The sequence below is a fragment of the Rhinolophus sinicus genome, linkage group LG05 (assembly GCF_036562045.2).
Source record: "Rhinolophus sinicus isolate RSC01 linkage group LG05, ASM3656204v1, whole genome shotgun sequence".
NCBI classification, from domain to species: Eukaryota; Metazoa; Chordata; class Mammalia; order Chiroptera; family Rhinolophidae; genus Rhinolophus; species Rhinolophus sinicus.
In genome coordinates, this window is record NC_133755.1 from 76,256,546 (window position 1) to 76,284,292 (window position 27,747).

General features: G+C 52.2%; 1 protein-coding gene across 4 annotated transcripts in view; it reads left to right on the forward strand.

The window, feature by feature from the left end:
- Window positions 1-566: 566 nt before the first annotated feature.
- CNNM4 (cyclin and CBS domain divalent metal cation transport mediator 4) overlaps window positions 567-27,747 on the forward strand; it is a 34,313-nt gene continuing 7,132 nt past the window's right edge. For 2 of the 4 annotated variants that reach the window (XM_074332553.1, XM_074332555.1), the window contains exons 1-5: window positions 568-2,080; window positions 25,491-25,634; window positions 25,950-26,084; window positions 27,005-27,174; window positions 27,390-27,486. In XM_074332553.1, the coding sequence (XP_074188654.1) occupies window positions 679-2,080; window positions 25,491-25,634; window positions 25,950-26,084; window positions 27,005-27,174; window positions 27,390-27,486 (1,948 nt within the window). In that variant the 5' untranslated portion in view covers window positions 568-678. Of the gene's footprint in view, window positions 2,081-25,490; window positions 25,635-25,949; window positions 26,085-27,004; window positions 27,175-27,389; window positions 27,487-27,747 lie in introns of all 4 variants that reach the window. The other 2 variants (XM_074332554.1, XM_019716513.2) reach the window with 2 other exon arrangements.

Here is a 27,747-nt window from a genome sequence, read left to right on the forward strand (position 1 = left end):
CCAGACTGGTGGAAGGAAGCCTCAGGCTGGGGCTGGGGGAACCTACTGCTGGCCTCGGGGCAAGCTCAGCAAAACCCCAGGAGCAGGGAGGCCACAACAGTAGACAAGGGGCAGGCTGTAAAGCCATGTGGACTTGATGGCTTCTCTCTGGCTTAAGCCCTCAGGTTCCCTTTTTCTTTTTTTATGCTAAAAAAAAGCATTTCTCTGGTCAGAGCACAGCGTGGTGCTGCTTCAGAGGTCCCAGCAGAGAAGACCCCTGCCCCGAGCTGTAGGTTTCTGGAGAAGACACAGGGTAGGCAGCGGGAGCAGACGCCAGACCAGGCCACGGAAGAGGCCGCCTAGCTAGCCGGTCCCTGAGGAGGTAGGCGGGGCCCGCGGGGACGCCGGGAGGGCGTAAGGGGGCTGGGCGGCGCCCGCGGGCGGTTCCCGCGCTCCCGCGCCGCTCCACCTTAAGCGCCCAGATCTCCTTAAGCGTGGGCGCTAGAGCCGAGAGCCTGGGGGCGGGGCCTCCCATGCAAATGAGGGGCGTGGGCCGGCGGGCCGGCGGGCGGGGCGCTGACTTGACGTCAGGCCCACGGCCCGGGCAGTTGGCTCGGCGGCGGCGGAGCGGCAGGAGCGGCGGCGCGAGCGGGCCGCGCGGCAGGGCGCGGGGAGCGGCGGCGGCCGAGCGGGAGCAACATGGCGCCGGCGGGCGGGGGTGGGCGCCCGGGCGGCGGGCCGGCCCGAGGGCGCCTCCTCCTGGCGGCGCTGGTGCTGCCGGTGCTGCTGTGGACGCGGGGGGCCCGGGGTCAGGGCGACCCTCAGCGGGGCGTGATTTTGGGCATGCGGCTGGCGAGCTGCAACAAACCGTGTGGAATGAACCCGGATGGCATCATCTTCGTGTCCGAGGGCAGCACGGTGAACCTGAGGCTGTACGGCCACAGGCTGGGCTCCATCTCCAGCAACCTGATCTCTTTCACCGAGGTGGACAACTCCGAGGCCCTTCACAACTCCACCCACTGCCCTGAGTTGACCAAGGACCTGGTCGTCCAGCAGCTGGTCAACGTGAGCCGCGGGAACACGTCCGGGATGCTGGTGGTGCTCACCAAGTTCCTCCGGAGGAGCGAGAACATGAAGCTGTACGCGCTGTGCACCCGGGCGGGCGCGGATGGGCCCTGGCAGAGGTGGACGGACAAGGACTCGCTGCTCGTCATGGTGGAGGAGGAGGGGCGCTTCCTGCCCCTCTGGCTGCACATCCTCCTCATTTTGGTGCTGCTAGTGCTGTCGGGCATCTTCTCTGGCCTCAACCTGGGGCTGATGGCCCTGGACCCCATGGAGCTGCGCATCGTGCAGAACTGTGGCACCGAGAAGGAGCGGCGCTATGCTCGCAAGATCGAGCCCATCCGGCGCAAGGGCAACTACCTGCTGTGCTCGCTACTCCTGGGAAACGTGCTGGTCAACACCTCCCTCACCATCCTGCTGGACAACCTCATCGGGTCCGGGCTCATGGCGGTGGCCTCCTCGACTATTGGCATTGTCATCTTTGGGGAGATCGTCCCTCAGTCCCTGTGCTCCCGACACGGGCTGGCTGTGGGTGCCAACACGATCGTTCTCACCAAATTCTTTATGCTGCTCACCTTCCCTCTCAGCTACCCCATCAGCAGGCTCCTGGACTTTGTTCTGGGCCAGGAGATTCGCACCGTTTACAATCGGGAGAAGCTGATGGAGATGTTGAAGGTGACAGAGCCCTATAATGACCTTGTGAAAGAGGAGCTCAATATGATCCAGGGAGCCCTGGAACTACGGACCAAAACCGTGGAGGACATCATGACCCAGCTCCACGACTGCTTCATGATCCGCAGTGATGCCGTCCTGGACTTCAACACCATGTCGGAGATCATGGAGAGCGGCTACACACGCATCCCTGTGTTTGAAGACGAGCAGTCCAACATCGTAGATATTCTCTATGTCAAAGACTTGGCCTTTGTGGACCCCGACGACTGCACCCCCCTCAAGACCATCACCCGCTTCTACAACCACCCGGTGCACTTTGTCTTCCATGACACCAAGCTGGACGCCATGCTGGAGGAGTTCAAGAAGGGTAAGGCCTGAGCCACTGTCCGGCTGCGTGTGGTCACGCCTCTCGGGCCAGTTTAGTCTCTGCTGACCCTAATGTTCCTTCCCTGGGATTCTGTCCATTTGCCCATCACTTCTAGGCCTCTGAGGTGAACGGTATTTGGGGCAGCCTCTGCTGTCTGCAAGGTCCTGTGCTTTGCTTCAGGTGAATCAGCTGAGCAAGGCCTTGGGAGCTGTCGATACAGGACAGATAGAGGCAGATGTCTTACGAAGGCCAGCACTGGGGCACCAAAATTAGATCACAAGCCCCATTGGGGTGTGGTGGGGAAGAGAGGGACCTGAGAAAACCTTCATCTGGGCCGGAGTGCTAAGGAGAGCCTTAAAAAGTGGGGAGACTTGGAACTTGAGGTAGAGGGAACCCCAGGAGAAGAGAACCTGCGTGGCGGGGGAAAGGGTGTGCTTGTGGCCCCGCAGGAGTGATAGATAGGCTGTGCAGGTCAGTGGTCAGTGGGGGAGGGGCTGAGTCATTTGGGGCCTTGTGAAGAGCCTGAAGGTCAGGAGGGTAAGTGTGCTAGGAGCTGGGAGCTATGGAAGGTTTGTGAGCAGGGGAGTGACGTCATGAGCTCCTAGCCCACAGAAGCTGATTGGGAGCTCTCCGGGCTGTGCCAAGTACTGCTTTTGACTCTTCAGCAGAAGCAGGCAGATTAAGTTTTGGTTATTATTCTGCCTTTCCCAGGTGCCAAACATAAGCTTCCCTCCTGTGGTCTGCTGGAATCTTCAGCTGGCCTTGCATCCCCTGTGTTTTTCTCTCTCATGGCTTCTTGGCCTGTTCTCAGGTCCTTAGGTACTTGGAGGGTTTACTCACCAGCCTCAGAGCTCAGGGCACACACCCCTTTTCTTTTTCCAACAAACTTTCCTCCCACCTCTGCCACTCCAAGCCCTCAGAGTGGCAGTAAACAAGCCAATTATGGAGTAAAACCCTCCTAGGCCATAGGCAGTGAGTGAGGAGGCAGAAATGCAGGCGCTTTGTGAAAGAATAGGGGAGGGGAAGAGCTCATCCTAAACCTGGGACTTTGCTTGTTTCCCATAGGTAGGGCTTCTGCTGGCTAAGGCCTTCCAGGCCACGTAGGGCCAGGAGCAGCTTCTGAGCCCTGGCTGGGAGCGAGCCCAGGCCCTTGTCAGTTGCTTCTGGAACACAGAGTACAGGGGAGCCTGGAACTGGCTGGGGCAGTGGCATAGGGAGGAGCTGGCCTGGCCAGGTTTGGTCTGAAAAGATGCTCAGGTCAGGCTGGGGTGGGGGTTGGTACCCGTCTTTTCCAGTTTGACAGACTGCATCTTAGCACCACATTTGAAGAGGACTTGAGTGACGTAAGCCCCATGGAGACTGGAGGAGGAGCAGAGGGATGAGACGGCTGGTGGTGATGGCACCACCTCCGGGGAGTTTTGGGATGCAGACCTCAGAACTGTTTCTCCCAGGTTCCCTGAGCCTGGGACAGAAAAGCAGTGAGGCTCTGTGCCCCACCCCCACCCTGCAGCCTTTGGGCCTTGAGGACTTCTCTGTCCTTGATCAGGAACCTGGTTAAAACTCACCAGGGCTGCTGCTTTCTCCCCACCCCTGTGGTCTTTGGGACTGCTGCTGATGACCCACCCTACAAGCATGTTGGCACCATTCAGCCCAGCTCTGGATCCAGCCAGAATGGATGGGTTTGGCCAGGCTTCTGGGGCCCTGATCAGCAGGGCCGAATCCTCACAGGGTGGGAGCTTCCTGGACTTGCTTGGCAGGGCCATCATTGGACTCTTGTAAAAAAAAAAAAAATGCCCCTCATGAAGCTGGGGAAATAGAGGTAGGATGTCTCAGGCCAGAGCGCTGCTGAGCGGAACTCTCCAGATGTTTGCTCTCCTCAACAGAGCTGTGGAGGGGGTGCTGATAATTCCATGGAAACGCAGGCATGGTCTGCCCAGTGCAACATGAAGATGTGGGTGTGACAGGATGGCCACCCCTAATGAATACACCCTGGGCTTCATGCCTGGTGAGCTCGCGGCCTCTGCTCTTCGTTCAGTCATTACCATGCTGCCCGCCCCCACCCCCCAGTATTGCCCCTCCCAGATCTTCCCATCTGGCATCTACCTTTTTAGTCTGAGGCCATCTAGGACATGGCAGTTACTTAGTGTACACCTGCAACTTAAGAGGTTTTCTTTACAAATCGGGGGTTTGCAAGGCTTCTTTTTAGCTAAGAAAAACAAGTGAGCACAGTTAAGGCAGCCAGCATTGTCAGCACCCTCGGAATCAGCTGGGGTGCCTTCAGTGGACCCTCCAGCACCTCTAAGTTGGGTGAGGCCCTGAGCTCTGCCAGAGCCTTGCAAGGTTGCTTTGTCTCCTCCCAGCTCCCCAGGATTGTAAGGTCCTTGAGGGTAGAGTGCTCAGTGCCTGGCAAGGAGAGGAACAGGAGGTGCTGACACACAGTGAGTGAGTCAAACAACGGATGGATGGATAAAGGAACAGCGAATGGACGGTGATTGTCTGGCACGCCTTACTGGTGTTCTTGCTGTTCCTTAAACGCACCTTGGCACTCCCGTCCTGGGGCCTTTGCCCTGTTCTTCCCTCGGCCTGGAATCTTCTCCCCAGGTGCCTCACTCCCTCATGTCTGCTGCACCCTCACGAGAAGGTGAGGCCTTCCAGTCACTGTTCCAACGGCAACCCCATACCACCTTGACATTCCCCATCGGTCTCCCTTGCCCCATGCTGGGTTTTCTTTTTCTCTTAGCATGTCTCCCTTTCTAACTGCCTCACTTTCTAACTGCCGTGTAATTAATGTTTACTGTGTTGTTTATTGTCGTCTCCTCCCATTGTGATATAAGTTCCAAAGGGCAGGTCCTCCGTTTTGCTCGCTGAGGTGTCCCTAGCCCCTGGAATGGTTCTTGGCACAGAGACGAGCTCAATAAAAAGTGACTGAATGGGTGAATGGCCTGTGAGGTTTGAGAAAGAAAGTTACGTCCATTTCAGTAGTGTTAGGATTTTGAGGGGCTGATAAGGGATGAAGAAAAGTGGGTGCTTGACTTTTGCAGCTGCGCCAAGAAAGAGGAGGAACGCTTGCAATGACACGTGTATTAATGGTTCAGGTCAGAGTCTGAGAAGCAGTTTGGGGTCTTGAGAGTGATGCATAGTTCTCCATCCCCATGCCTCAGTTTCTCTGTAAGCAGTCTGTGACCGTCAGGAATCAGTGGGAGTCACGAGTATGCTCCTGCACACTTACAGGTGGGCGTGTTCCCCTCGACTAAGGCAGGGGCTGCCAGCTTCCGGCTGCTTCTGCCTCCCAACTCAAGCCAGTTCCCACTCTGTCTTTCCTGAGCCCCATACTGTGCCCAGGCGCAGCACTAGGTGCTGTGGGACCTCTGGGAGAGAGCCTCCAGGTGGTGAGAGCTGTCAGCGCGCTGAGAGAGGCCCCTGCCCTGTGAACTTTGGTCCTTCTACTTAAAGCTCGCCTAGAACTGTTTGCTGTGCGGGTGTTGTGCTTGATTTGGTCTATAGCTGGAAACCTTAGAACAAAAGCTCCCTGGGTTATTCCTGGCCCAGCTGCATTTTTCCTGCATCACAGATGCTCTCCCAGGCCCTGGATGCAAAGTATGAATGAACTCTGCAGGAGGGGGTTGAATCCCACCTTCCAGCTTTCCTTGTGCCCCTCCCTCCTTCTGTGCCCTTTCTGCCCTTCCCGGGTACTTAGCTTCTCTTTAGTTGTCCTATCTATCCCCACCCACTTTATAACCTTCTAGCCCCCTGTAAAGAGCTGGGACCAAACTTTACCCAGCTCGGCCACTGACCCATAGGTGACCTGGGACCTATTACTGCTCATAGAAAGTTTGTGGGTTTTATATTGGAGGCAAAAAAAGCTAGAAATATTTTCATTATAAACTCCCATGTTTCCGTCTATGCCACATCACGTTTCCCCACCTACTTACTTTTATTCCTGAAGCAACTTTGGAAAGTCAACAAAAAAACAGTGCATAATTTTGCATTCACTTTTGGCTCCCACCATCTGCCTGCCACACTCAGTATCTTATTTCCCCCATTTGCTTTTTTCCTCCATTCATTCAACAAGCATCTCATCTTGAAGCCAGTGTGTCAGACCCTGTGCTCGCTGAGGGGGCAAAGAGGACTGACAGCCCTGTTCCCAGAACTCCCAGGGAGATAGCCGTGTAAACAGCGCAGCTGTGCCCAGCTCAGGTCGGTGCCATGGGGCCAGGCCTGCGAGGACTGGTCCTCACGGAGATGGCAGGGCCAGCAAGCTGTTGTGAACGGCTGAGGTTTCTGGTTGGGGTGCAGGTTGAGGGTGTTGTCATGTAGCGTAAGTGGGGAGAGGAGGGAGCAGAGCCAGTGTGGTGGTGCTGGGGTGAATAACTGGCGGGACCCTCTGTGCCCAGCCTCATGCCCACCTAAGCTTTTCACACCTGACTATGTGCACGGACTGCCCGGGCGTTTTGTTAACATAAAGTTTGTAGTCAGTGGGCTTGGGTGTGGCCTGTGAGGCTGCGTGTCTGACAATCTCAGAGGCTGCCCATGCTGCTGGCCCTGGGCCCACCGAGCAGCATAGAAAAAGGGTGAGCCCATCCGGCAGGTGCACAGGTGAGGTGCCATGTGGGGCCAGGCCCAGGCCCAGGCCCAGGCCCAGAGTCTGGGATCAGCTGAGAGCAGGCAGAAGCTTGGTCGAAGTGGCTCCTGGGAGGGATGAGAAAGAGCTAGGTGGGCATGGTTTGGGGGAGGCATCCCATAGAGGTCAGGTAGGGCCAGGGCCAAGCACAGACTGTGCTGGACCACGGAATCTCAGGTGCTGGGAGAGGACAGGCCACCTCCAGTGGGGGTGAAGGCAGCACCTGGTCTCAGACAGCTCCACCCGGAAACGGAAACGGCTGGGCTGGGCTGGTGATTTGATCTGGAGAAGCTGCCTGGGGGCGACTGTATCTGAGAGTGACAGGAGCTGCCTGCTGGGGCAGAGGTGCCAGCAGGGCAGCTGACAACACGCTGGCCAGGCTCCTCCTCACCTCCTCAGTAGTGCAGTGCTTGTGGGCACGGAGCTTGGCACCTCTTGCCCTCGCTGGCATCGTGCAGTCTATGGGAGCTTCCGCCCAGGAGCCAGTGTCCTGTTTACAGTTCTGTCCTAACGCTGTCATTTGTGCCCCAGAGGTGCTGCCTCGTGTCTAGGGCCCAAGAAGAGCTTAGACCACCCCAACAGCATCCCGGCGTTTACGTTTCAAATCTTCTATTTTTCGTTAGAAAGCCCAGCTCCAGAGTTTTCCTGGACACCGCTGGTCAGGATGGGACCTATTGAACAGATGTTTAACTTTGAAAATAGATGGGCGCGCAGAAACACAAAGCCACCCAGGTGTCCTGCGGGGAAAATGAATAAGGGGCTTGTCTTGCCAGCAGTCTGGGAAGACACTCCAGAGGAGGGGACATTGCAGCTGGATCTTCAAGGGTGAATATACACGGCCTTTCCTACTTCTGTGCCTCTCATTCTGGGAGAACTTGGACTAGACCACAGGATGAGACGTGAGCTTATCAAGCCTTGGCACCAACTTGGGGTTAGGCTGCTTCTGCCTCTTGTCACTGCTTCTCAGGCCTTTCTAGAGGGGCTTCGAGGTCAGGCCACCTCATGCCTTCTTTCTCAACCCCTTCCCCCATGCTGGTACTGTCACATAGATGAGCCGGAGACTGGAACAGCAAGGACACCTTGAGGGAAGGGAATGGTGCCCAGCGTGGCATGTTCCCTTTGGTCTCAGTCTCCTGGAGGGCAGGGGCAGTGAGGCTTTTATGGGACTCTTTCCTATAGGCTGCACAGCCAGGGGAGTGTGTATAGATGGCAAGGATGGGCGAGGCCCCTCGGTCACTGTTGCAGTGACTGATTTTTAGCAGAGCCCCCTGGTTCCTTCAGCTCATCCTGGCTCTGCCTTGATGCCTCCCTTTCCTCTCAGGGGTTTTTTGAACTTCTCAGCAGAACTTGCCAGGAGGGTGTGAGGGTGATGGAATTTCTATGAGATGCCCAAGATGGCCCCAGCTATGAGGATGGGGAGCAGCTTTCTGGCGCCGTTGCCATTTGTTGCAGCCCCAGGCCTCTCCTGTGAGCCACTCCACCTGCCATGGGGCACAGCTGTCCTGGGACAGGTTACTCGTCTTGTCACACCTGTGTGTGCTGAGACATCCCGCTGTCAAAGGCTTTGCGGCCATGGAAGAGTCTCCGGCTCATTTCATAGACGGGAGCCTGGACTTCTTAGTCTGTTGTTGATCCATTTATCATGTGATTTTCTTTCGACTAGTGGTTGTAATAAGAGAGATACAGCGCGTGGTCAGAACTTGAGAAAACACAAAAATCTACAAAACAATACACGAGCCTGTGACCCAGAAAGAACTACTTTTAATATTTTGAATTATTGTAATAACTTAGAAATTTAAATTTTTGTCTTTTTAGTTTAAAAAATCTTTTTAGTTTAAAAAATCTTGTAACGAACAGCAAGATCAAAACTGTTTTTGTTTTCACAGCCATGCTCTCCCATTAGCTGCCCATATATGTTTTCACATTGAAATCACAATCTCCCAGTAATTTTGTGCCCTGCTTTTCTGAAACAGTTTAGATTGGATCTTCAGGTTTCTCCTCTGATAAGCAGTGAAATCCTTTCTTTTCTCTGGGATTGTGGGGAGGAGCATCTGGGGTGACAGTTGAGCCCAGAGGACCGGAGCGTGCAACCGCAGCCTGTTTTGTGGGGGTTAAACCTGGTGTTGTTGGACCATTCGCCTCAGGGTATAGCCGGAGCCTCTTCCACGCTGCAGGGCCCTCTCACCAGCCCTGGGCAGGGACTGGGCAGGGCTCTCGATAGACTGGTTTCCCGGCTCTCTGGAATGCTTGGTTTCCGGCCAGCAGAAGCCAGGAGCCTGGGATGGCAGGGGATTCTCCCCCCACACCCCAGGCAGGCTCACTCCCACACACTCACTGTGTGCACACACACTCGCTGACACAGACAGGCTCACGCCTTCACACTCCCTGCATGCACACAGGCTCACTCTCACACACTTGCTGCGTGTACACACTACTGACACACACAGACAGGGTCACTCCTACACATTCACTGCATTTACGAGGTCTGACAATTAGGTTCGTGAACTCATACTAGAGAAAGTGCTACAGACCTCATTGCTGAGTGTCACTACGGTCACCTTTGAAGTACTCCCCTGGGGAAGCTATGCACTGATGCCAGTGCCTAGTCCACCCTTCAAAGCAATTTTGGAACTTTTTCTGGAATGGCAATCAGAGCTGTGGTCGTATTATCCCTGATGTCCTGAATGTCATCAAAATGTCTTCCTTTCAATATTTCCTTTATTTCTGGGTAAAGAAAGAAGTCATTGGGGTCCAGATCAGGTGAGTAGGGAGGGTGTTCCAATACAGTTATTTGTTTACTGGCTCAGAACTCCCTCACAGACAGTGCTGTGTGAGCTGGTGCATTGTCGTGATGCAAGAGCCATGAATTGTTGGTGAAAAGGTCAGGTCGTCTAACTTTTCCACTCAGTCTTTTCAGCACTTCCAAATAGTAAACCTCGTTAACTGTTTGTCCAATTGGTACAAATTCATAATGAATAATCCCTCTGATATCAAAATAGGTTAGCAACATCATTGCAACAAAGTTCGCGAACTTAATTGGCAGACCTACTACGTACTCTCCCCACACACAGACAGGCTCACTGCCATCTACTCACCCCACATCCACACCGACAGGCTCACACGCGCACTCTCCTCATCCGCACACATACACTCACCCACACACACAGGGAGGCTCACACACACACATACACACACTCTCCCGCAAACTCATATTCACCTCCCACACACACACCGAGACAGGCTCACACACATATACACCCCACACCCCCCCCACACACACACACACTCACCACCCCCCACATCCAGGCTGGCTGACTCACACACGTACCCCTCCTGCAGGCGCTCACGCTCCTTCCCTCCTGCCCTCTTGCCCCCACACATACATGCTCAGTCACCTGGCGTCCTGCTTCAGACTTATACTCATCTCATCAAACTTCCCTAAGAGTAGGTTAAAAACTGAGCAAATGCTTATGTTGTGGAGTTGTTTCGCGAAAGCCATCGCGTGTCTGACAGCAGCAGCTGTCCTGGGGGGGGTGGGGGGTGGTGGTGAGGGCTCAACGGGGCGGCACTAAAGGGCGCAGCTCAGTGCCTGGCACCATGGCCTCCTGCAGTCATTGTTCGCCCGTTTAACAATCGCTGTTACTACTGTCCGAAAGGTGCCCCAGTTGGCACTGGCACCAACTTGGGCCATGGTGGTTCTCACACTGGCTCAGGTGGCAGACTGCCCCACTGTCTGGGCGTGGTGCCTTTCTTGGAATTACGAATACACCGAGGTCAAAAGAGCCCACTCCACTCCGGTGTATAATTACCTGCTAATTCAGATGCTATCTTATCCGGACCCTCGTGTGTATATGGACCCTCGTGTGTATATTAAGGGTAACAGAAGTCGGAGCTTAAGGAAAAACCATATGGAAGAGAAACTTACAGCGGAGGCACTTCATTTCCTTACGTGTTTCCTGCAGATTGGAAAACGTTAGGCCTGCCGTTTGCCAGCACGCCCGTGTTCTGAGGGCAGGAGCATGTGCTCAGGAGGGCCGTTCAGAAGGCGGGCAGGGCAGGGCCTGACCACACTGACCTGTGGACCTCTGCCTGGGTCGGGCTCACCAGGCGCGCTCCTCCCTGGTGACCCAGTGAGGGAAGGAAGAGGCTGTGGTAGAAAAGCAGGGGGATCCAACGGAACAGAGACTCCCCAGGAAGCCCATTGTCCCTGGAAATGCCCCAGCCTCAGAGCTCTGGGACAGGGAAGAGCTGAGAGTGTGGGTGGGATGAAGTGTCTGTCCTCCTTCATCGTTAACTGCCACTGAATACTTACCACGTTGCGTACGGCGGGGTTTAAATTCCTCATACCCCTCTGTTCCGGCAGGTTTTTAAAAGAAACTACTTTAAAATGCACTCTTCTCTTTAAAGCGTAAATGCTTCTATGTCATTTATTATTTTTCTATAAATAATAGATTCTACAAATAAATTATTCTATAAATTATTCTATAAATAATTATTTTACAAATAATTCAATAAAATGTGCAAAGTAAAAAGAGTCAACAGTAAAAACGAGAATTCTCGTTACCTGTCCTTAATGCATGGCTCAGAAAAAAATGAAGATTCTCGTGATCCGTACGCAACGTGTTAACTAGTCCTCCAGTTGCTGGGGTGGGGAAATTGAGGCTGAGAGAGACTGAGAGTCTGCCCCAGTCACATGACAGCTAAGTGGCAACCCCAGATGGCTCCCCGGGACTCCCCCTCCAGAGGCCAAGCTCGTAACCACTGTTCTGCATCACTTCCCAATGAGGTTGTGATGTCGTAGATATTAAGAAAGACACCAGAAGACTGGGATTCTCCAGTAACTCCAGGTTGGAAAACTTACTGTCCGTTCTCAATTTTTAAAAATTGAGATGTAGTTGACATATGACATATTACTTTCAGGTGCACAATGTAATGATTCTAAATTTATATCTATTGCAAAATGGCCGTCACGATGAGTATAGTTACCATCCATCACCACACATAGTTAACACCATTTTTGTTGTGATGAGAACTTTTAAGATCTGCTGTCTTAGCAACTTTCAGCTGTGCAGCACAGTGTTGTTAACTAGCCATTACACTGTGTGTCCCATCCCCAGTCCTTACCTGTCTTATAACTGGGAGTTTGTACCTTTGACCCTCTTCACCCATTTCGTCCCCCACCCCTGCCTCTGGCAGCCACACCTAGATTTGCTTGAAAGTGAACTTTTCCTGGAAGCAAAGTACTTAAATCTCAAGTATACAGCTTGATCCTTTTTCACAAAGGAATGCCCTTGAACTTACCACTGAGCTCAGGAAACAGACCGGTCCCAGCAACCTAGATAGAGGTTCCCCCACGTCCCCTCCCAGTCACTGCCCCCGTCCATCCCCCCCATTCCAGTGTCCTGGGTTAGTTTTTTCCGTCTGTAAACTTGTGTAAGTGAATCACACAATGTGTGCGCATTTGTGTCTGGCTCCTGCTCAGCACCAAGGGGATGCCCTGCATCCTCTGTGCAGCTGTGTCGCTCAGGCTTTCCGTTGCTCTGTAGTACCACAACGGAAATGGTGGCCGTGGCGATATGTGTGCACAGCGTTGGGAGTAGAAATGCCAGGGCCTAGGGCGGGCGTGATGAGAGTTCTCAAGGGCTCACATTGGGCCCACAAACTCCGGGACTGTCGGCTATTTAGTAACTTATCTTATTTTAGCCAGTCAAGTAGGTACATGCTGCCATCTCAGTGATTTTAGTGTAGATTTCCCTAGTGTCATCTGTTATGGTCAGTGCCTTTGACACCCTGTTTCAGATTCTAATAATTGTCGATATTTGTGACGTCAAGCACTCTGATCTTTGTTCCTCAAAATTGTCTTGACTGTTCTTAGCCTTTCTCTTGGGGATTTATGGACTTGCGTGAACTGCATTGACTCTAGAGATGAACTTGAAGGTTTGACGTGTTTATAACAATGATCTTTTACCCCTCCGTGTATTTATGTCCTTCATTTCTTATGAGAATGTTTCATCGTTCTCTGTGTAGAAGCCGTACACAACGTTTCTTAGTTTATTCCTAGGTATTTGGTGATTTTAAGTGGTGTCTTTAAATTTTTATTTTCCAAATGTTTGTTGCAGACTGTTCCAACTGGGGTGGGCTGCAGTTCAGTTCAGACAGCAACCACCTGGGGTTAGCATTAGGTTGCACAGGTCTGGGGGCTCAGCCCTCTGTTTGCTGCCTCGCTGCAGATGCCAGCCACAGGTGGGGTTCCAACACCCCGGTCAGGTTCAGTAATTCACTGAATGACTCACAGTGACTCAGGAAACTGCTACATTTATGATGAGTTTTATTTGAAAGGACACACGCAGGATGAGGGCTTGCAGTCTCGGAGGCAGGGCTTCCATGTCCTCTGCCCCTCGAATCAGGGTGTGTCACCCTCCTGGCACATCAGTGTATTCACCAACTGAGAAGTTCCTCTGAGCTTTGGGGCCCAGAGTTTTTATCAGGGTTTCAGTGCCTTGACATGATTGATTAAATTGTTGATGGAGCCGATCTCCAGCTCCCTTCCCTGGAAGTGGGGCCACTGAGCATTTGCCCTGGATCTAGGGGTCTGCCTGCTGTCGTGTGATTAGCATAACAAAGAAACTACAATCACTCAGGAAATTCCAAGGGTTTTGAATCTGCCCAGAACTGGGGTCAAGGACTAAAGATAGTCTTTATCATACCACAGGAGCATAGAGAAATAACAGTTAATTTTTGTATAGTGACTTTGAATCCATTGGCCTTGTTAAATTTGCTCATTAATTCTAATAGTTTATTTTAGATTTCTACACACATAATTATGTTGCCTGTAAATAATGGCATTTTTATTTAATTACTACTCAACTGTGTATATTTTCTATCTTGTTCTTGCCTTACTCCACTGGCTAGGACATAGTGGGAATCACTGTCATTTGAGGTCTCGGGGAAGCTTTCACAGTTTATCACTAGGCATGATTTTGCTGTCGATTTTTTGTAGATTTTCTTTATCAGATCAAGCAAGTTTCCTTCTCTTCCTAGTTTGCTAAGAGTTTTTATAATGACTAGATGTTGAATTTTACCAAATGCCTTTTGAATACCTGTTGAGATGATTGTTTAATAATTAGTCTTTTTCCGTCTTACAACTAATATCCCAGTTTAGGTGAGCAAGTCTGAGCATACCGAGTGCTCCCTGTCCCTCCTTCCCTCACCCCTGCGGCCGCTGCTCCAACCAGCAAAGTCAGGTCAGCGCTCCCTCTTCAGGTTTTCATATGAGGGCCTAGAACGGTTTTCATAGGAAATTTGGAAAGGTTTGTCATATGATTCCAAGTTACCAACTGGGGTTCACCAAGGAAAACAGAAAGATGTTTCTTTTCTTTGTGAAGGGGATAGTTCAGTAGAAAGCTAGTCGCAGACCTGATGTAGCTGGATGTTAGTGAGCTGAGTGTTTAGCAGGATTTCTTGTTACATCTTCAGGACTAACCTGGAACACGTGGGCCCGGTAATTGTGGTCCAGCTTTGAGATTGATTGCCTGTAGGTATTACCTGGTTGCACACACCGGTCCAAGAAATGGGTGCCTCACAGGCAGCAGTAGGGAGCTATGGGTCTAAGCAGAGGTGTGAGAACAGAGGGGCTCCTCTTGCCAGGGGGGCCCTGCGAAGAGAGCACTGGGTGGGGAGGGAAAAGCAGATTAGGTTGCGCCAAGGGTCAAAAATCAAAAGGCGGGAACCCCTGGGCCCTCCTGATCACTTGCCTTGCCCTTCCTATGCGCATTGGCAGGCGTTGGGCCAGCATCTTTCATCCACTTCATTTTCCTCTGCTGCGTACAAATGCTGTGTTCCTCTCTGCCCTCTGGACCGTACCTGGTCTCTGGCCGTGTCCTCGCAGAGAGGTTCCCACATCACTGAGGATGCAGACTTCAGCATCTGAGCTCACGCCTTAGGAGACTTTAAAAACCTGTCCTTAGACCCAGCGATTCCCCTTCTAGAAATCTATCGTATAGACATGGAGATATAACCCAAACATATTACAAGGATTTTCGTAATGGCAAAAACAGGGGAAGGGCCCTCTTTGAGAGCCCAGTGGGCATTGACGTTGTGTACATACACATGGGCACAGTGAGATGTGATGAGGCCATTCAGGTTTAAAAAATACTCTTATGACATGGAAAAAGGACAAAGACTGTTACATGATAAAAAAATATATTGTCTTTTATCTGTGTATATTAATTTTAAAGACCAGAAAAAATACTCAGTTAACAGTAGTTGTGTTTAGAAAGCAGGATCATGAATGATTTTAATTTCCTTCTTTCCACTTTGTTACCAGTACTAAGAAAAAAATCGTGAAAAATAGATGAAAAGGAAAAAAGAAAGAAAATTGAGGAAATTATGAACACTGTTGATGATCTTAAGGAATTATTGTATATATTGAGGTGTGGTAATATGATTGGGATTTTGCTTTTAAAAAATGTCTTTATCTTATAGAGATACTTACTAACATGCTTGTAAAATTTATAGATGTTCACAGATAAAATCAAAATCGGGGATTTGCTTCAAAGTAAGCCAGTGGAGTGGGTGGGAGGAAAGAGGAAACAGGACTGGCCAGAGGAGTTAATTGTTTAAGTTAGGTGAAGGGCCCTGAGGGTGTAATTATATTATTTCCTCCCTTTTGTATCTACTTGATATTTTCCATAATAAAAGATTTTAAAAAATTAGAGACTACTGCCTAAGGGAAAAATCAAAGGCAGGAAGACCTGTCCCGCCCACCCCCAGTGTGAGAAACCAGCCTTAGGTCTCTTGACATCTGCTTGTCAACTGCTTTACCCTTAGGGCTGTCTGGTTAAAAGAAGGCCAGAATCCCTCCATGAGGTCCTGGTCCTGGGCTTCGTTTCCTCCCAGGAAGAGTGGGGTCAGTCCTAAGACAGGCATGTGGAGCAGTACCGAGCCCTCCCCCCGCCACGTGCTCAGCCTGACTGCTCTGTAGTTAGGGGGAGATGGGCCCCGATGGGGGAGACCTTGGTGTCTGCTGTGGGAATGGACAGCTAAGGCCTGGCCATCTATACAGGGCTGTTCTAAAGGGAGCTCTCCAAACTTTTGTGATCACACACCCTATTAGAAAAGAAATTTAAATTTGTACCTCCATTCATTCAAAAGGTATGAACATGTACTATTTTCTAATACATATGTTATAAAAACAGACACAAACATTTTTTAAAGAGGTGAAGATGAAATAACCGTAATTTTTAAATGTCTTGCTAATAGTTACCATTCATATCTTCTCTAGCACATACTTTATATATATAATTTCTCAAGGCACAACGTTCCATTACGGCACTATTAGTACTGACAGTGGCTGTATGTCTGTTTCAAATCATTTTCTTAATAGTTTTGATGCTCTGGCCAAGCACTCTGCCCGGACTTCTGGCGCCTGCTTGCCCTTGCGGATTAACAGGCTGGCAGGGGCAGAGACGGCGGGTGGCCTCTGGCCTCCGTAGGCCCTTGTGCTTGCTTATTCCTGGGACTTCCATGGTCAGGGACCCTGTGTATAAACAAAAGCTGAAGTTGCTCATTTATTTTGGATGAGTCTCTCCTTCGGAGACTCTGTTCTGAAAGGTCCCACACAGCTGGCCTCTGTGTTGTTCGTGTGTCTTGCTCCGGATGGCGAGGCCAGTCTCCCGGGAAGTCTCTAGAAATCATTTTACGTGCGGACCATGGGCCACCGTGTCTGCTTTACCATTTCTCTTTTCCATGAGGCTGTCTTCCTATCACTTTCTCTCTTGTTTTCTGTTGTACTCTTTTTATCTCTGTCTTGCCTTCCATTTTCATTTATTTCCTTTAAAAACATAACTAGCTAAAATGCCATCTTTTCATGGGTGGTATTTATGGAGTAGCTGACTTATTGAGCAACTGCTGTATATTTAGCCTCGTGCTAGGGGGTCAAGGAATGAATCAAGAAATAATGACTAGGGGCCAGCCCAGTGGCTCAGGTGGTTGGAGCGCCGTGCTCCTAACACCGACGTCGCCGGTTCGATTCCCACATGGGCCTGTGAGCTATGCCATCTACAGCTAAGATTGTGAACAATGGCTCTCCCTGGAGCTGGGCTGCGGTGAGCAGCCAGAGGTTGGCGTGAGCTGCCATGTGCTGCCATGGGCTGCCGTGTGCCACCATGAGTGGCCAGTGGCCATCGAGAGTGGCCGGCAGCCAGGAGAGCTGCCATGAGCTGCTGTGAGTGGCTGACCGACAACCGACTACCTCAGCCGGGGGGAGCGCAAGGCTCATAACACCAGCAGGGGCCAGGGAGCTGAGTCCTACACAACTAGACTGAGAAACAACGGCTTGAACCGGAGTGTGGGGGAGGCGGAAGAAGGTGGGGGGGAATAATGACTCTTATTAGCACTGGTGAGAGTGTAAGTTGGGCCCCCACTCTACGGAAGGTGATTTGGAGGTGTCTGAACACTTGGCCGAGTGACTGCATGTCTATAAAGGAATCGTCACAGCGTGGCATGCAGGTCACAGGATGCACGGGCGGGGACAGTAGGAACAACCGGAAACAAACAGATGGGACACACTTAGGTCCATCCTGGCATCCACCAGTTCCACGGGGAGTCGAACCGAGCTTAAAAAGTAAAATTAAAGCAATATATTTATTGTAGAAAAGTGGAAAATGATTAAGAACTGAAAGCCATCCTTATCCTACCATCCAAAATGTGCCTATTTTTGGTGCGTCTTATTCTATCCAGTAAGTCAGCAGTGAGATATGAGATGTGATCACAAAATACTGTGAATGTTTAAATTTAAAAAAAATTGATTACAGTAAAAGACACATTGCCATTAATCCCCCTCAAAATACTCCCCCTCACTTCGAACACACTTATTCCATCCTTCTTGCCACTTTCTGAAGCAGTTCTGGAAGTCCTCTTTCGTGAGTATCTTTAGTTACACTGTCATGGCTGCCTCGATGTCCTGAATCGATTCACAACGTTTACCTTTCATGGTCTTTGGTCTTTGACTTTGGGGAAACATTTTGACTTTGGGGAAGAGCTAGAAGTCACGTGGTGCCAGATCTGGTGAAGAAGGTAGATGATGACACACCGTAATGTTTTATTTGACAGAAGTTGCTGTACCAGAAGTGATGTGTGGGAGCGTTTCCGTTGTGATCACAAAATATGGTGAATGCTGCTGCCGTGTGCCATCCAACGGAAAGGCAGGGATCTTCAATATGGGGAAGCAGAGCGTCAAACCTTAGTAACAGTGTGTGACAAGTTTCAACTTGTTCAGTGCAGTCAGTCGGGTGTGAGCTATGGTTAGTCGGGTGTGAGCTATGGTTCAGAGAGGTGTTTTTTGTTTTGTTTTTAAAGATTTTATTGGGGAAGGGGAACAGGACTTTATTGGGGGACAGTGTGTACTTCCAGGACTTTTTTTTCCCAAGTCAAGTTGTTGTCCTTTCAATCTTAGTTGTGGAGGGCGCAGCTCAGCTCCAGGTCCAGTTGCTGTTGCTAGTTGCAGGGGGCACAGCCCACCATCTCTTGCGGGAGTCGAACTGGCAACCTTGTGGTTGAGAGGACGCATTCCATCCAACTGAGGCATCCAGGAGCTCAGTGGCAACTCAGCTTAAGGTGCTATGTTCAATCTTAGTTGCAGGGGGCGCTGCCCACCATCCCTTGCGGGACTCGAGGAATTGAACTGGCAACCTTGTGGTTGAGAGAACGCGCTCCAACCAACTGAGCCATCCGGGAGGCAGCTCAGCTCAAGGTGCCGTGTTCAATCTTAGTTTCAGGGGGCGCTGCCCACCATCCCTTGCGGGACTCGAGGAATTGAACCGGCACCTTGTGGTTAAGAGCCCACTGGCCCATGTGGGAATCGAACCGGCAGCCTTCGGAGTTAGGAGCATGGAGCTCTAACCACCTGAGCCACCAGGCCGGCCCCAGAGAAGGTGTGTTTTAAAGTGTGTAATAATCATCCTTCATCATGACAATACTCCGTGTCACACATCGTTTCTGGTACAGCAATTTCTGTCAGATAAAAACGTTATGGTGTATCCTCATCCAACTTATTCATTGAATCTGGCACTGTGCAACTTCTGGCTCTTCCCCAAAGTCAAAATGACTCAGGACATCGAGACAGCCGTGACAGTGCAACTAAAGACACTCACAAAAGAGGACTTCCAGAACTGCTTCAGAAAGTGGCAAGAACAAGGGGATAAATGTGTTTGAAGCGAGGGGAAGTATTTGAGGGGGATTAATGGCAATGTGTCGTTTACTGTAGTAATTTTTTTTATTTAAACATTCACGTTATTATTTGACCACACCTCATATATTGCTTTTCTCCCCCTCTCAAAATGAGGTGTCATTCTTTTCTGATTACAAAAGGGAAAAATACAGAAGTAAAACATACTGATTTTAAAATGCATTAAGCCAAAGCGTAAGAGAGCAGGGCCGATGGCTTATGCGGTCCTATCGTGTAGCCTCTGCTTTGCAGACATGGTGAGCACCATCTCTTTGGATAAACCCCTGTGTGCCACAGCCTTTTTGTTCCCTGGCAGCAGAGCACATCCTAAACCACCTGGGACGGCCCTCCTGGGCACACCTTGCACACCAGCCTGGGTATTTCCTTTGTATTAAGGTATGTCTGAGCCCAGGGTCCACGCAGTTTACATTGTGACACACACTACCAATCGCGAAGAAGAAATTTCCTTGTTCTGTGCTGCGCTGTTTTAGTCTCTGGGGTCTGATAATACATTTTAGTGTAAGTGAAAATGGACCTCCTCAGTGTTCTCGTAAGTTGCTCATTGATTAAACACTATGCTGGTGCCCTCCAGCCCAGCCCTCTGTGGGGGTTGCCCACCCACCTTAGATCTGTACAGGGGTCTCCTGCTGCTGCTGCTGTGCCCTGCCTGTCCTTCCGCCTGCCTGCCTGCGACTGCCTAGCTGCGATCAGCCCGCTCCTCCAGCTGGTGGAGGTCAGCACTATTAATAGTCACTTAATCCTGCTGTGGCGGGGCCAGGATGGAGAGAGGAGGAGAGGATTCTCAGGAAAGGAGGGCTCCATGGGAGGGCCTGAGAGCTCGGGCCAGTCCTGAGGACCTGGGAGCTGGGATGGCGGGAGGTGGGACTTGCCAGGATGCCAGCAAGGAGGGTGCCGAGGACACCATCTTGGGTGATGGCAACCCAAGTCTGATCTGGGGTTCCAGGCACTAACCAATGACAAAGGCAGCCAGAGCTGGTGAGTATAGCCTCGCAGGGCCCTTGTGGACTCTGAAACCCAGCACCTAGTGATGTGTCCTCCTTCTGGTCTTTGAGAGATGATAAAGCTTTTTATGAGGGAGGAAGACATAGCGGAGGAAGGCAACTGGGCTTCCTGGGGCCCTCGGCCCCGCCTGTGTGTGTCCAGCAAGGAGTCTGAAGCATGCCGTGCTCTAGGCATGGGGTGGGAGGAGGGGTGGCACAGTGCAGGCCTGGCCGAGCTGTGGCCTGCTCCTTGGGGACATGGACACCATAGCCGTGCAAGTGCTAGGAGAGGAAGAAGTGGGGCATGGGCTGGGCCACCCAGGGCTGAAGGGTAAAGAGGTGGCGGGGGAGGGTCTTCTCAGTCCTTACCCCTGTTCCAGGTGGCAGAGGATCTGCCCGGTCCCTCAAGGTCTCTAGAGGCCTTGAATGCAGTTCTGTGACTTGGGAAGGGACCTGGCTGGACAAAGGGTGACAAAGGACGAGGTGGGCAAGCTGGCAGCAGGTGTGGCCCAGGGGAGACTGAGGGACAGTGGCATCAAGATGCTCCTTTCCCACAGCCAGGGCACCCCTTTCTGGCCATGCTTGGGTTGAAGGCTCAGGAAGCCCCACGTCTCAGAGGAAGCAGTATGAGAGGCTTTTAAGTTACTTCGATGTGCATGCATCTTTCTGATTCTGAAGTTTGGACTACTGATGATGGAAATTCTGAACTTTCTACTCAGAAAAGTATGAAAAAGAAAATAAACCCATCCTGAATCCCCTATATTGTTAAGTTAAATCATATGAAATTGTTTGTTGGTCAAAAATAGTCGAATGTCAGCAATTTCATATGAACATTTTGCTGTTTTTCCAGTCTTTTTTCTTTGAATAAGGACTGCTTTGAAAAATGAGGGAGTCAGGGCCGGCCCGATGGCTCAACTGGCTGGCTGGAGCACGGTGCTCCTAATGCCGAGGTCGCCGGTTTGATTCCCACATGGGCCAGTGAGCTGCGCCCTCTACAGCTAAGATCGTGAACAATGGCTTTACTCCCGTGAGCTGGCGTGAGCTGCCGCGGGGCTGCCATGTGCTGCCAGGAGCAACCGGTGGACGGCAGCCAGCATAAATGGCAGGCAGCCATCGTGAGTGGCTGGCAGCTGGCGAGAGCTGCCGGGAGCTGCTATGAGAGGCCAACCGACGACCCGCTGAGGGGAGTGCAAGGTTGAATACAGCATGGGCCAGGGAGCTGTGTCCTATACAATTAGACTGAAAAAAACAACGGCTTGAACCAGAGAGGAGGGGGGAGGCGGAAAAAGGGGGGAAAATACACATAAAAAACAAAAAAGAAAAATGAGAGAGTCACAGCCTTTGGAGTAGATGTGTTATTTAAAATTTCATGTTTCATTTCTTACCCCAACCATCCTCCAAATCCAGTTATCCAGTTGAATGGATACTAATAATAAAGTGAGATAATTCATTAATAGAGAATTCTGTATTAGATTTAAATTCTATTCGCTGAGAATCATAAACATGTAAGTCCTAAGTTGATGTTCTTATTTTAAATGGTAGATAAATTAAGTGCTTTCTGAATTACAGAAGCTTCTCAATTACTGAAATTCAAAATAATTCCTTCTCTAGCCTGTATCCCTTCCCCTCCCTGTGTGAATTGAGTCCCGTGTCCCACTGCTCTGGGCTTGGGGACCGTCGGGACTAGGGTTTCCAGGCGGGAATTCCTGCCCGTTCTCAGGATTTTATTTTCGCTTTCCCGTTCCCGAATCCTGAGAAAAGGTGATCGGGAAATTGGGAAAATCTGCTCCTTGAACCCAGGTGGTTGGTAGTGTTGGCCGTCACTGTGTGGAAATGATTCATCGATTCATCGTGGAGAACGGAAAACAGTTTGTATCTCGGGATTCGGGAAAGTGAAAAAGAAAAAAATTCCAGAGAACAGGCGGGAATTCCCGCTAGTCGGGACCACTACTCTGGGTTTGGGGACTCCCAGACCAAAGCCCCTGCTGTAATGGACTGGAGGCCAGTGGAAAAGATGCCATACATGTAAATGCACATTACATGTCTATAGTGACTGCTTGGGGTGCTGGAGGAGGGGTTGTGGTCAGTGAGGCCTCAGGGAGAGGGTGACGTTTGAACAAAGACCTGAAGGGGAGAAGTTGTGCAGAGATGTGGGGGAGGAGCAGCCAGGTAAAGGGAGTGACCTCAAGTGTTTGAGGGACAGCAGGGAGGGAACAGGGGGCCTGACTGACAGCACAGGAGAGAGAGGAAGAGGAGGAGACAGGGTGAGGGGCCAGCACCAGGGGCTTGGGGACCTGGCCACTGAGGAATGTGGCATGAGGCCACCTGACTTCTCTGGAAGAGGGTCCTCTTGCTGCAGTGTTGAGAGTAGACATGGGTCTAGGATGAAGCAGGATGATGGTGAGAGGCTGCTCCTGCCCCATCGGTGAGAAAGAGGCTAGTGGCCCAGAATATGGCAGAGGCCGTGGAGGCTGCCAGAAGAGGTTGGATTCTGGGTGCCTCAGGCAGACAGAACTGATGGGTTTGCTGAAAGGGTTGGAAGTAGAAGGGTAAAGAAACAGGAAGCAAAGTTTACTCCCTTACTGCCCATCAGCTGGAGAGAGGGAGATGGTGGGAAGAGCAGGAGCTTGGTTTTGGAGGTTAAGTTCAAGGTGTTAGACATCCATGCAGAGCTAGCTGTTAGCCAACAGTTGGATGTATGGGTCTGGAGGGCACAGGAGAGGGCTGGGTTGCAAATAACTTATTTGAGATGCCTTGATGTATAGTTTGTATTTAAAGTCACAAGACAAGGGACCAGGTGCAAGGACTGAGCCCTGAGACCCTCCGCATTAAGAGGACGGAGCAGCCTCTGAGGTCAGAGGGACACCAGGAGAGCAGTGTCCTAGAAGGACTTCCAGGAGGAGGGAGAGAGTGGCCCCTGGTCGGAGGCTGCAGCCTGAGCGTGAGACCTCCAACAGGGAGGTCACTGGTGACCTTGGACAGGGGAACATTCTTCTAATAGAAAAAATGGCCCCTCTGGGCAGACAAATTCATAAAAGCAGACACAGCCCAGGCTCCAGTGGCTGGGGCAGCAGAGGGTGACTGACAGACCCCTGGCTCAGCACCTCTGTGGGGAGCCCCAACTGGCTGGCCAGTCAGTGCCAGTGTGCCAGTCTCTTACCCTGCAGAGTAGGGGTGCCAGGTGGTGCCCCAGGTGTGCACTCCCACAAGGTACCCATCTGGAGGGTGCTGCCACAAGAGGGCGCCACAGGCACCAATGGGTTCCACAGACAAAGGAGCCTGGGGTGGGAGGCTGAGAGTAGCCCCAGATGGCGCTCAAGGAGTCAGCTCATTGCTCCTGCAGGAGGGACATTTCCCTCCTTTAGAGGAGCCACCAGCCTCTCCCAGGGAGGCCCAGTGCAGCCCATGACTGTGGGTTGATGAGAGGTTTCAGTGGGGAGCACATCTCAGGTTACTGAAGCTGAGTCTTCAGGGCCTCTGACTCCTGGGGTGCGAGCAGGGGGCTGCTAACTGGGCCGCCTTCAGACACGCACTGCGTTCCTGGGCCCACGTGTGCAGAAGGCAGGACAGGCACAGAGGATCATTGCTCACCCTAGACTCACCAGTTCCCTTTGTTCTTGCCCCTTAATTTTGTTTTTTCCCTTAATGTTTTTCTCAATGAAAGAAGTATAGAAGTAAAACATGCCCATCAAATGGAACAATATAGAAGGGTATAGAGTAAGTGATAAGAACCCCACACAACTTCACGTGCCCTCAAAGTGACCACTGTGCCCTCTTCTGGACATTTCCAGCCCCTCCCCCACGCCATCCCATTTCTATGCAGGCAGATGGCACCACACATTCTGTCCTGTTACTTACTCTGCCACTAACTGCGTGTCTCATGTTTTGCTCCACATTTCATCCATCCAGCCAGCCCTGCCACCTCGTCCCCAGGTAGTTGTGCCCCGTTCAGCTTTCCTGTTGCATTCTCTCTGCTTTGAGGTTGTGAAAAAGAATGTTCTGATGACTCCCTCTGCCTTTGTGAAGAATACATCCGTAGGATAAGTTCCCACAAGTGGAATTTCTGAGGCCAAGGTTGGGACCCTTCGTTTTGAGACAAACTAACAGATTGGCCTCCTGAAATATGCCTGCCTTCCTTGCACTACCAAGCATTGTACCTGTGAGGGCCTGTCTGTGTCCCCAGCGCTGGGCATCGCCAGGCTCAGTGTGCCAGGCTGGAAAGGGGACCAAAGCTATCTGCTTAGTTCTTTCTGGTTCCGTCTGATGACATGGTCCAGCTGGTGGACCCAGGCCCCTTGGAGCATTGTTCTCTCTGGAGGGCTGTCCTCCAGCAGGCAAGGACATGGGGGACGTGCAGGGTCCTGGCCCCAGGACCTGGTAGGTGTCTTCCTCTTGTTGGCTCATCTCTCGAAGATGCTGGGAAATTTTTAATCGCGTCAAGCCATGGTTTTGTCTAGCAAGGTGCTGAAAGTGTTTTGACTACAACTCGCAGCTGGAAGTAAGTGTATCTTAGTGACGGCCACTGTGTGGGTGAAAATGTTTCCCAGAACAGTGTCCCCTCACCATGGTGTTGTCCTCGGATACGTTTGATTTTGTTTTTTTACAAATGCTGTGAGAACTGGGATCTCTGCTCTCCCTACGAGGCCCCTAGGGGTTCCAAAGAGGGGTTGGGGGATTTCTGGTGGCTTAGAGACCTGGAGAACGTCCAGAGATGTCCTTAGTGAGGCCCTAAAGTTGGATGGTAAAGGGGAGGCTATGAAAAGACTTGACTGTCACAGCTCTCCCGGGGCTTTCTCCCTTAGCCTGCTCCAAACCTGTGTCTCACATGGGGCACACCGTTCCTTCACCCTGAGTGTGGGCCCAGCCCTTCTGGGCTGTCTCCCTGTTGTCACACACTGGGGTCAGGGGCACGAGAGCAGGGTGGGAACCCAGGAGGATCTGGGAAACCCTGCCAGCCCATAATGCTGTGGAGGCTGTCTCCTTTTCCCCCCAGCTTTCTCTTGTTTTAGGTTTTAGGATGGCCCTTCTCCGATTACAGTGCCTGCCGGCCTAATTATATCCTGGGTAATTTGTTAATGACTCTGGGCAGAGAGTCTTTGCCTGGGGTGTGTCACAGCCCCGGGGCACCTGCAGGGGAGTTTTGCCCAGGAGCTGGGTGAAGGAGTATGAATGGCCCCTGAGGCCTCATGGTGAGTGGGCTCAGGGGCCTTCTGGGGGGCCCCAGGTCCCGCTGGCATTCACCTATCGCTGACAGTGGCCACTTCTCTGTCCACGGGTTGCGAGTGTGCATGCTTGCCTCCCCGGAGCCCCTCGTACCTGGAGCTAGCACGACCCTTCCATTTTCATTCTACTGAACAAATAGTCCTTAATGCCTTGACATTAAAAAACACTTCCAGTTTTCCTTTTCATAAAAGCAATAGACACTTCAGGAAATTCAGAAAAGGGAAAAACCAGCCCTGACCCCACCCCAATGACTCATGACCCCAAGTGTGTTAACATTTGGTGGAGGCGTCTCATGACTGGTCCCTTTGCTCTTGTTTGACTCATTGCATTGTCCCCCAGGGAAGTCCCACCTGGCCATCGTGCAGAAGGTGAACAACGAGGGTGAAGGTGACCCCTTCTACGAGGTCCTGGGCCTGGTCACCCTGGAGGACGTCATTGAGGAGATCATCAAGTCCGAGATCCTGGACGAGTCTGATATGTACAGTGAGTTCCACCCTCCCCACAGGCCCGGAGCCCCTTTCCTCCTTAGGCCTGGCACCTGCTGTCCTGGGTGAGAAGGCCACAGTGCGGGGACATGGAGAGCCGGCCCCCTGAGGCCCAGGCAAGCAGGGAGCACGCTGCTCAGAGCCGGGACAGGAGGCTGCTTGGGCCTTTGCCTCAGGGTCAGCCCGGGGACCAGCCCTGCTGCTTTTGTGTGGAAGGGCGGCCTGCGGCCCAGTGGCGGGTGGGCGGACTCCAGTCTGTTCCTGAGTCCACTGAGGGGACAGCGTGCTCAGCTCCAGGTTCCTTCTCTTGCAGCTGACAACCGAAGCCGGAAACGGGTGTCTGAGAAGAACAAACGGGACTTCTCAGCCTTCAAGGATGCTGACAACGAACTCAAGGTGAAAATCTCACCTCAGCTGCTCCTGGCTGCTCACCGCTTCCTGGCCACAGGTGAGAGCGGGAGGAGGGCCTTGGGCGTGACAGTTCCTTCTGCTGGGACACAGTCACGGGGGGAAAAGGACTGGGCCCCGGGCTGCTGCCCCTTGGGATGAGGACTGCACAGATGCCAAGTGTGGGGAGACCTGGCTGCCTCGGGGAGGGCAGGACAGCTCCCAGGGCTCGGTCTGTGATGTGCTTTGCCTATGAGCAGACTTCTAGGACGCGTCTGGGTCACTTTTGAAAATAAGTCCTGGGAGGACCTACAGTGGGCCCGTCGAGGCTTGTGCAGGAGGAGGGAGAAGGAAGCCCTTCCCCGTGCCCCGGGCCCGCCCAAGTGCAGCCCGTAGCCCATGCCCAGCTCCTCTCCTGTGAGGGGCCTGCAGCCAGCTCTGTCCACGTCTCTCCTGCCTCCCCTCTGCCTGCATGTGCTGGACTTGACCGCAGGACCTGGCCTCTAGTGCCGAGTCACAGCTTTCTTCTCACCTGGGTCACCGCTCCCATGGGGACCTGGCCTCCCTACTCTGCCCCCACCCCAATCTGACTTCCTTCCCAATCTTTACTTGCTAAAGGTGTGACAATTCCTTCTCTGTCTCCCCTGCCATGATACGTGTGATGTTGGCAATGAGGCTGACATGTATCAGGCACTTGATTTATACCCAGAATGTGCCTAAGTGCTTGTACGTATTGTGTCATTTCCTCACAATGACCCTAGGAAGTTTCCATCCCCATTTTACAGATGAGGAAATGGAGAGACAGGTCAAGTAACTCACCCGAGGTCATGCCCCGTTAGTGCAGGAGCCACCGTTCAAGCCCAGTGGGCACACAGACTCCAGTCTGACCAGTCCAGAGCCTGGGCGCTCCCTTCCTGGGGGTGCAGAACCAGAGGAAAGGGCCGGGCAGTGAGGGAGCTGTTCTCCTCTGTCCCCCTGCAGAGGTCCCCCAGTTCAGCCCTTCTCTGATATCAGAGAAGATCCTGCTCCGGCTGCTCAAGTACCCGGATGTCATTCAGGAGGTCAAGTTTGACGACCACAACAAGTACTATGCCCGCCACTACCTGTACACGCGGAACAAGCCAGCTGACTACTTCGTCCTCATCCTGCAGGTGAGCGCCCGCTCACACCTGCCCTCCTCGCTGAGACAGTGGGGACGCAGGCTTCTCTCCCCGGAGTAGAGCGTGCGGCCTGCCCTGAGTCTCTGTTCCCTGTTGTCTGTCGTCTGCCTGAGTGGCCGTCCTCCAGCCCTCCGCCCCCCACAGCTCCCTCTTGCCTCGTCCTTTTCTCCTCGTCACTCTGTAACCCTGACCCTTTGTTCTTTCAGGGGAAGGTGGAGGTGGAGGCTGGGAAGGAGAACATGAAGTTTGAGACGGGCGCATTCTCCTACTACGGGACCATGGCCCTGTCTTCGTCCCCCCCTGGTGAGTCACTGGCCACATCTGTGCTGCCCTCCAGCAGGCCTGGTGAGGGAGAGGCAGCGAGTGGCCCCAGAACCTCAGCATTTAGGTGTCTCATAACTAGTGGTGGCTCATAACTTATTTAGGTGGCTCATAACTAAAGCCACCTAAATAGGGAGAGGGAGATCTGCCAGGGCCGGAGCTACGGGGCCTGGAGGCGGCAGCCTGGGAGACCAGCAACTTGTTCCCTTGGTGGGGACGGGAAGGGCTTCTGAGAGAGGCCTG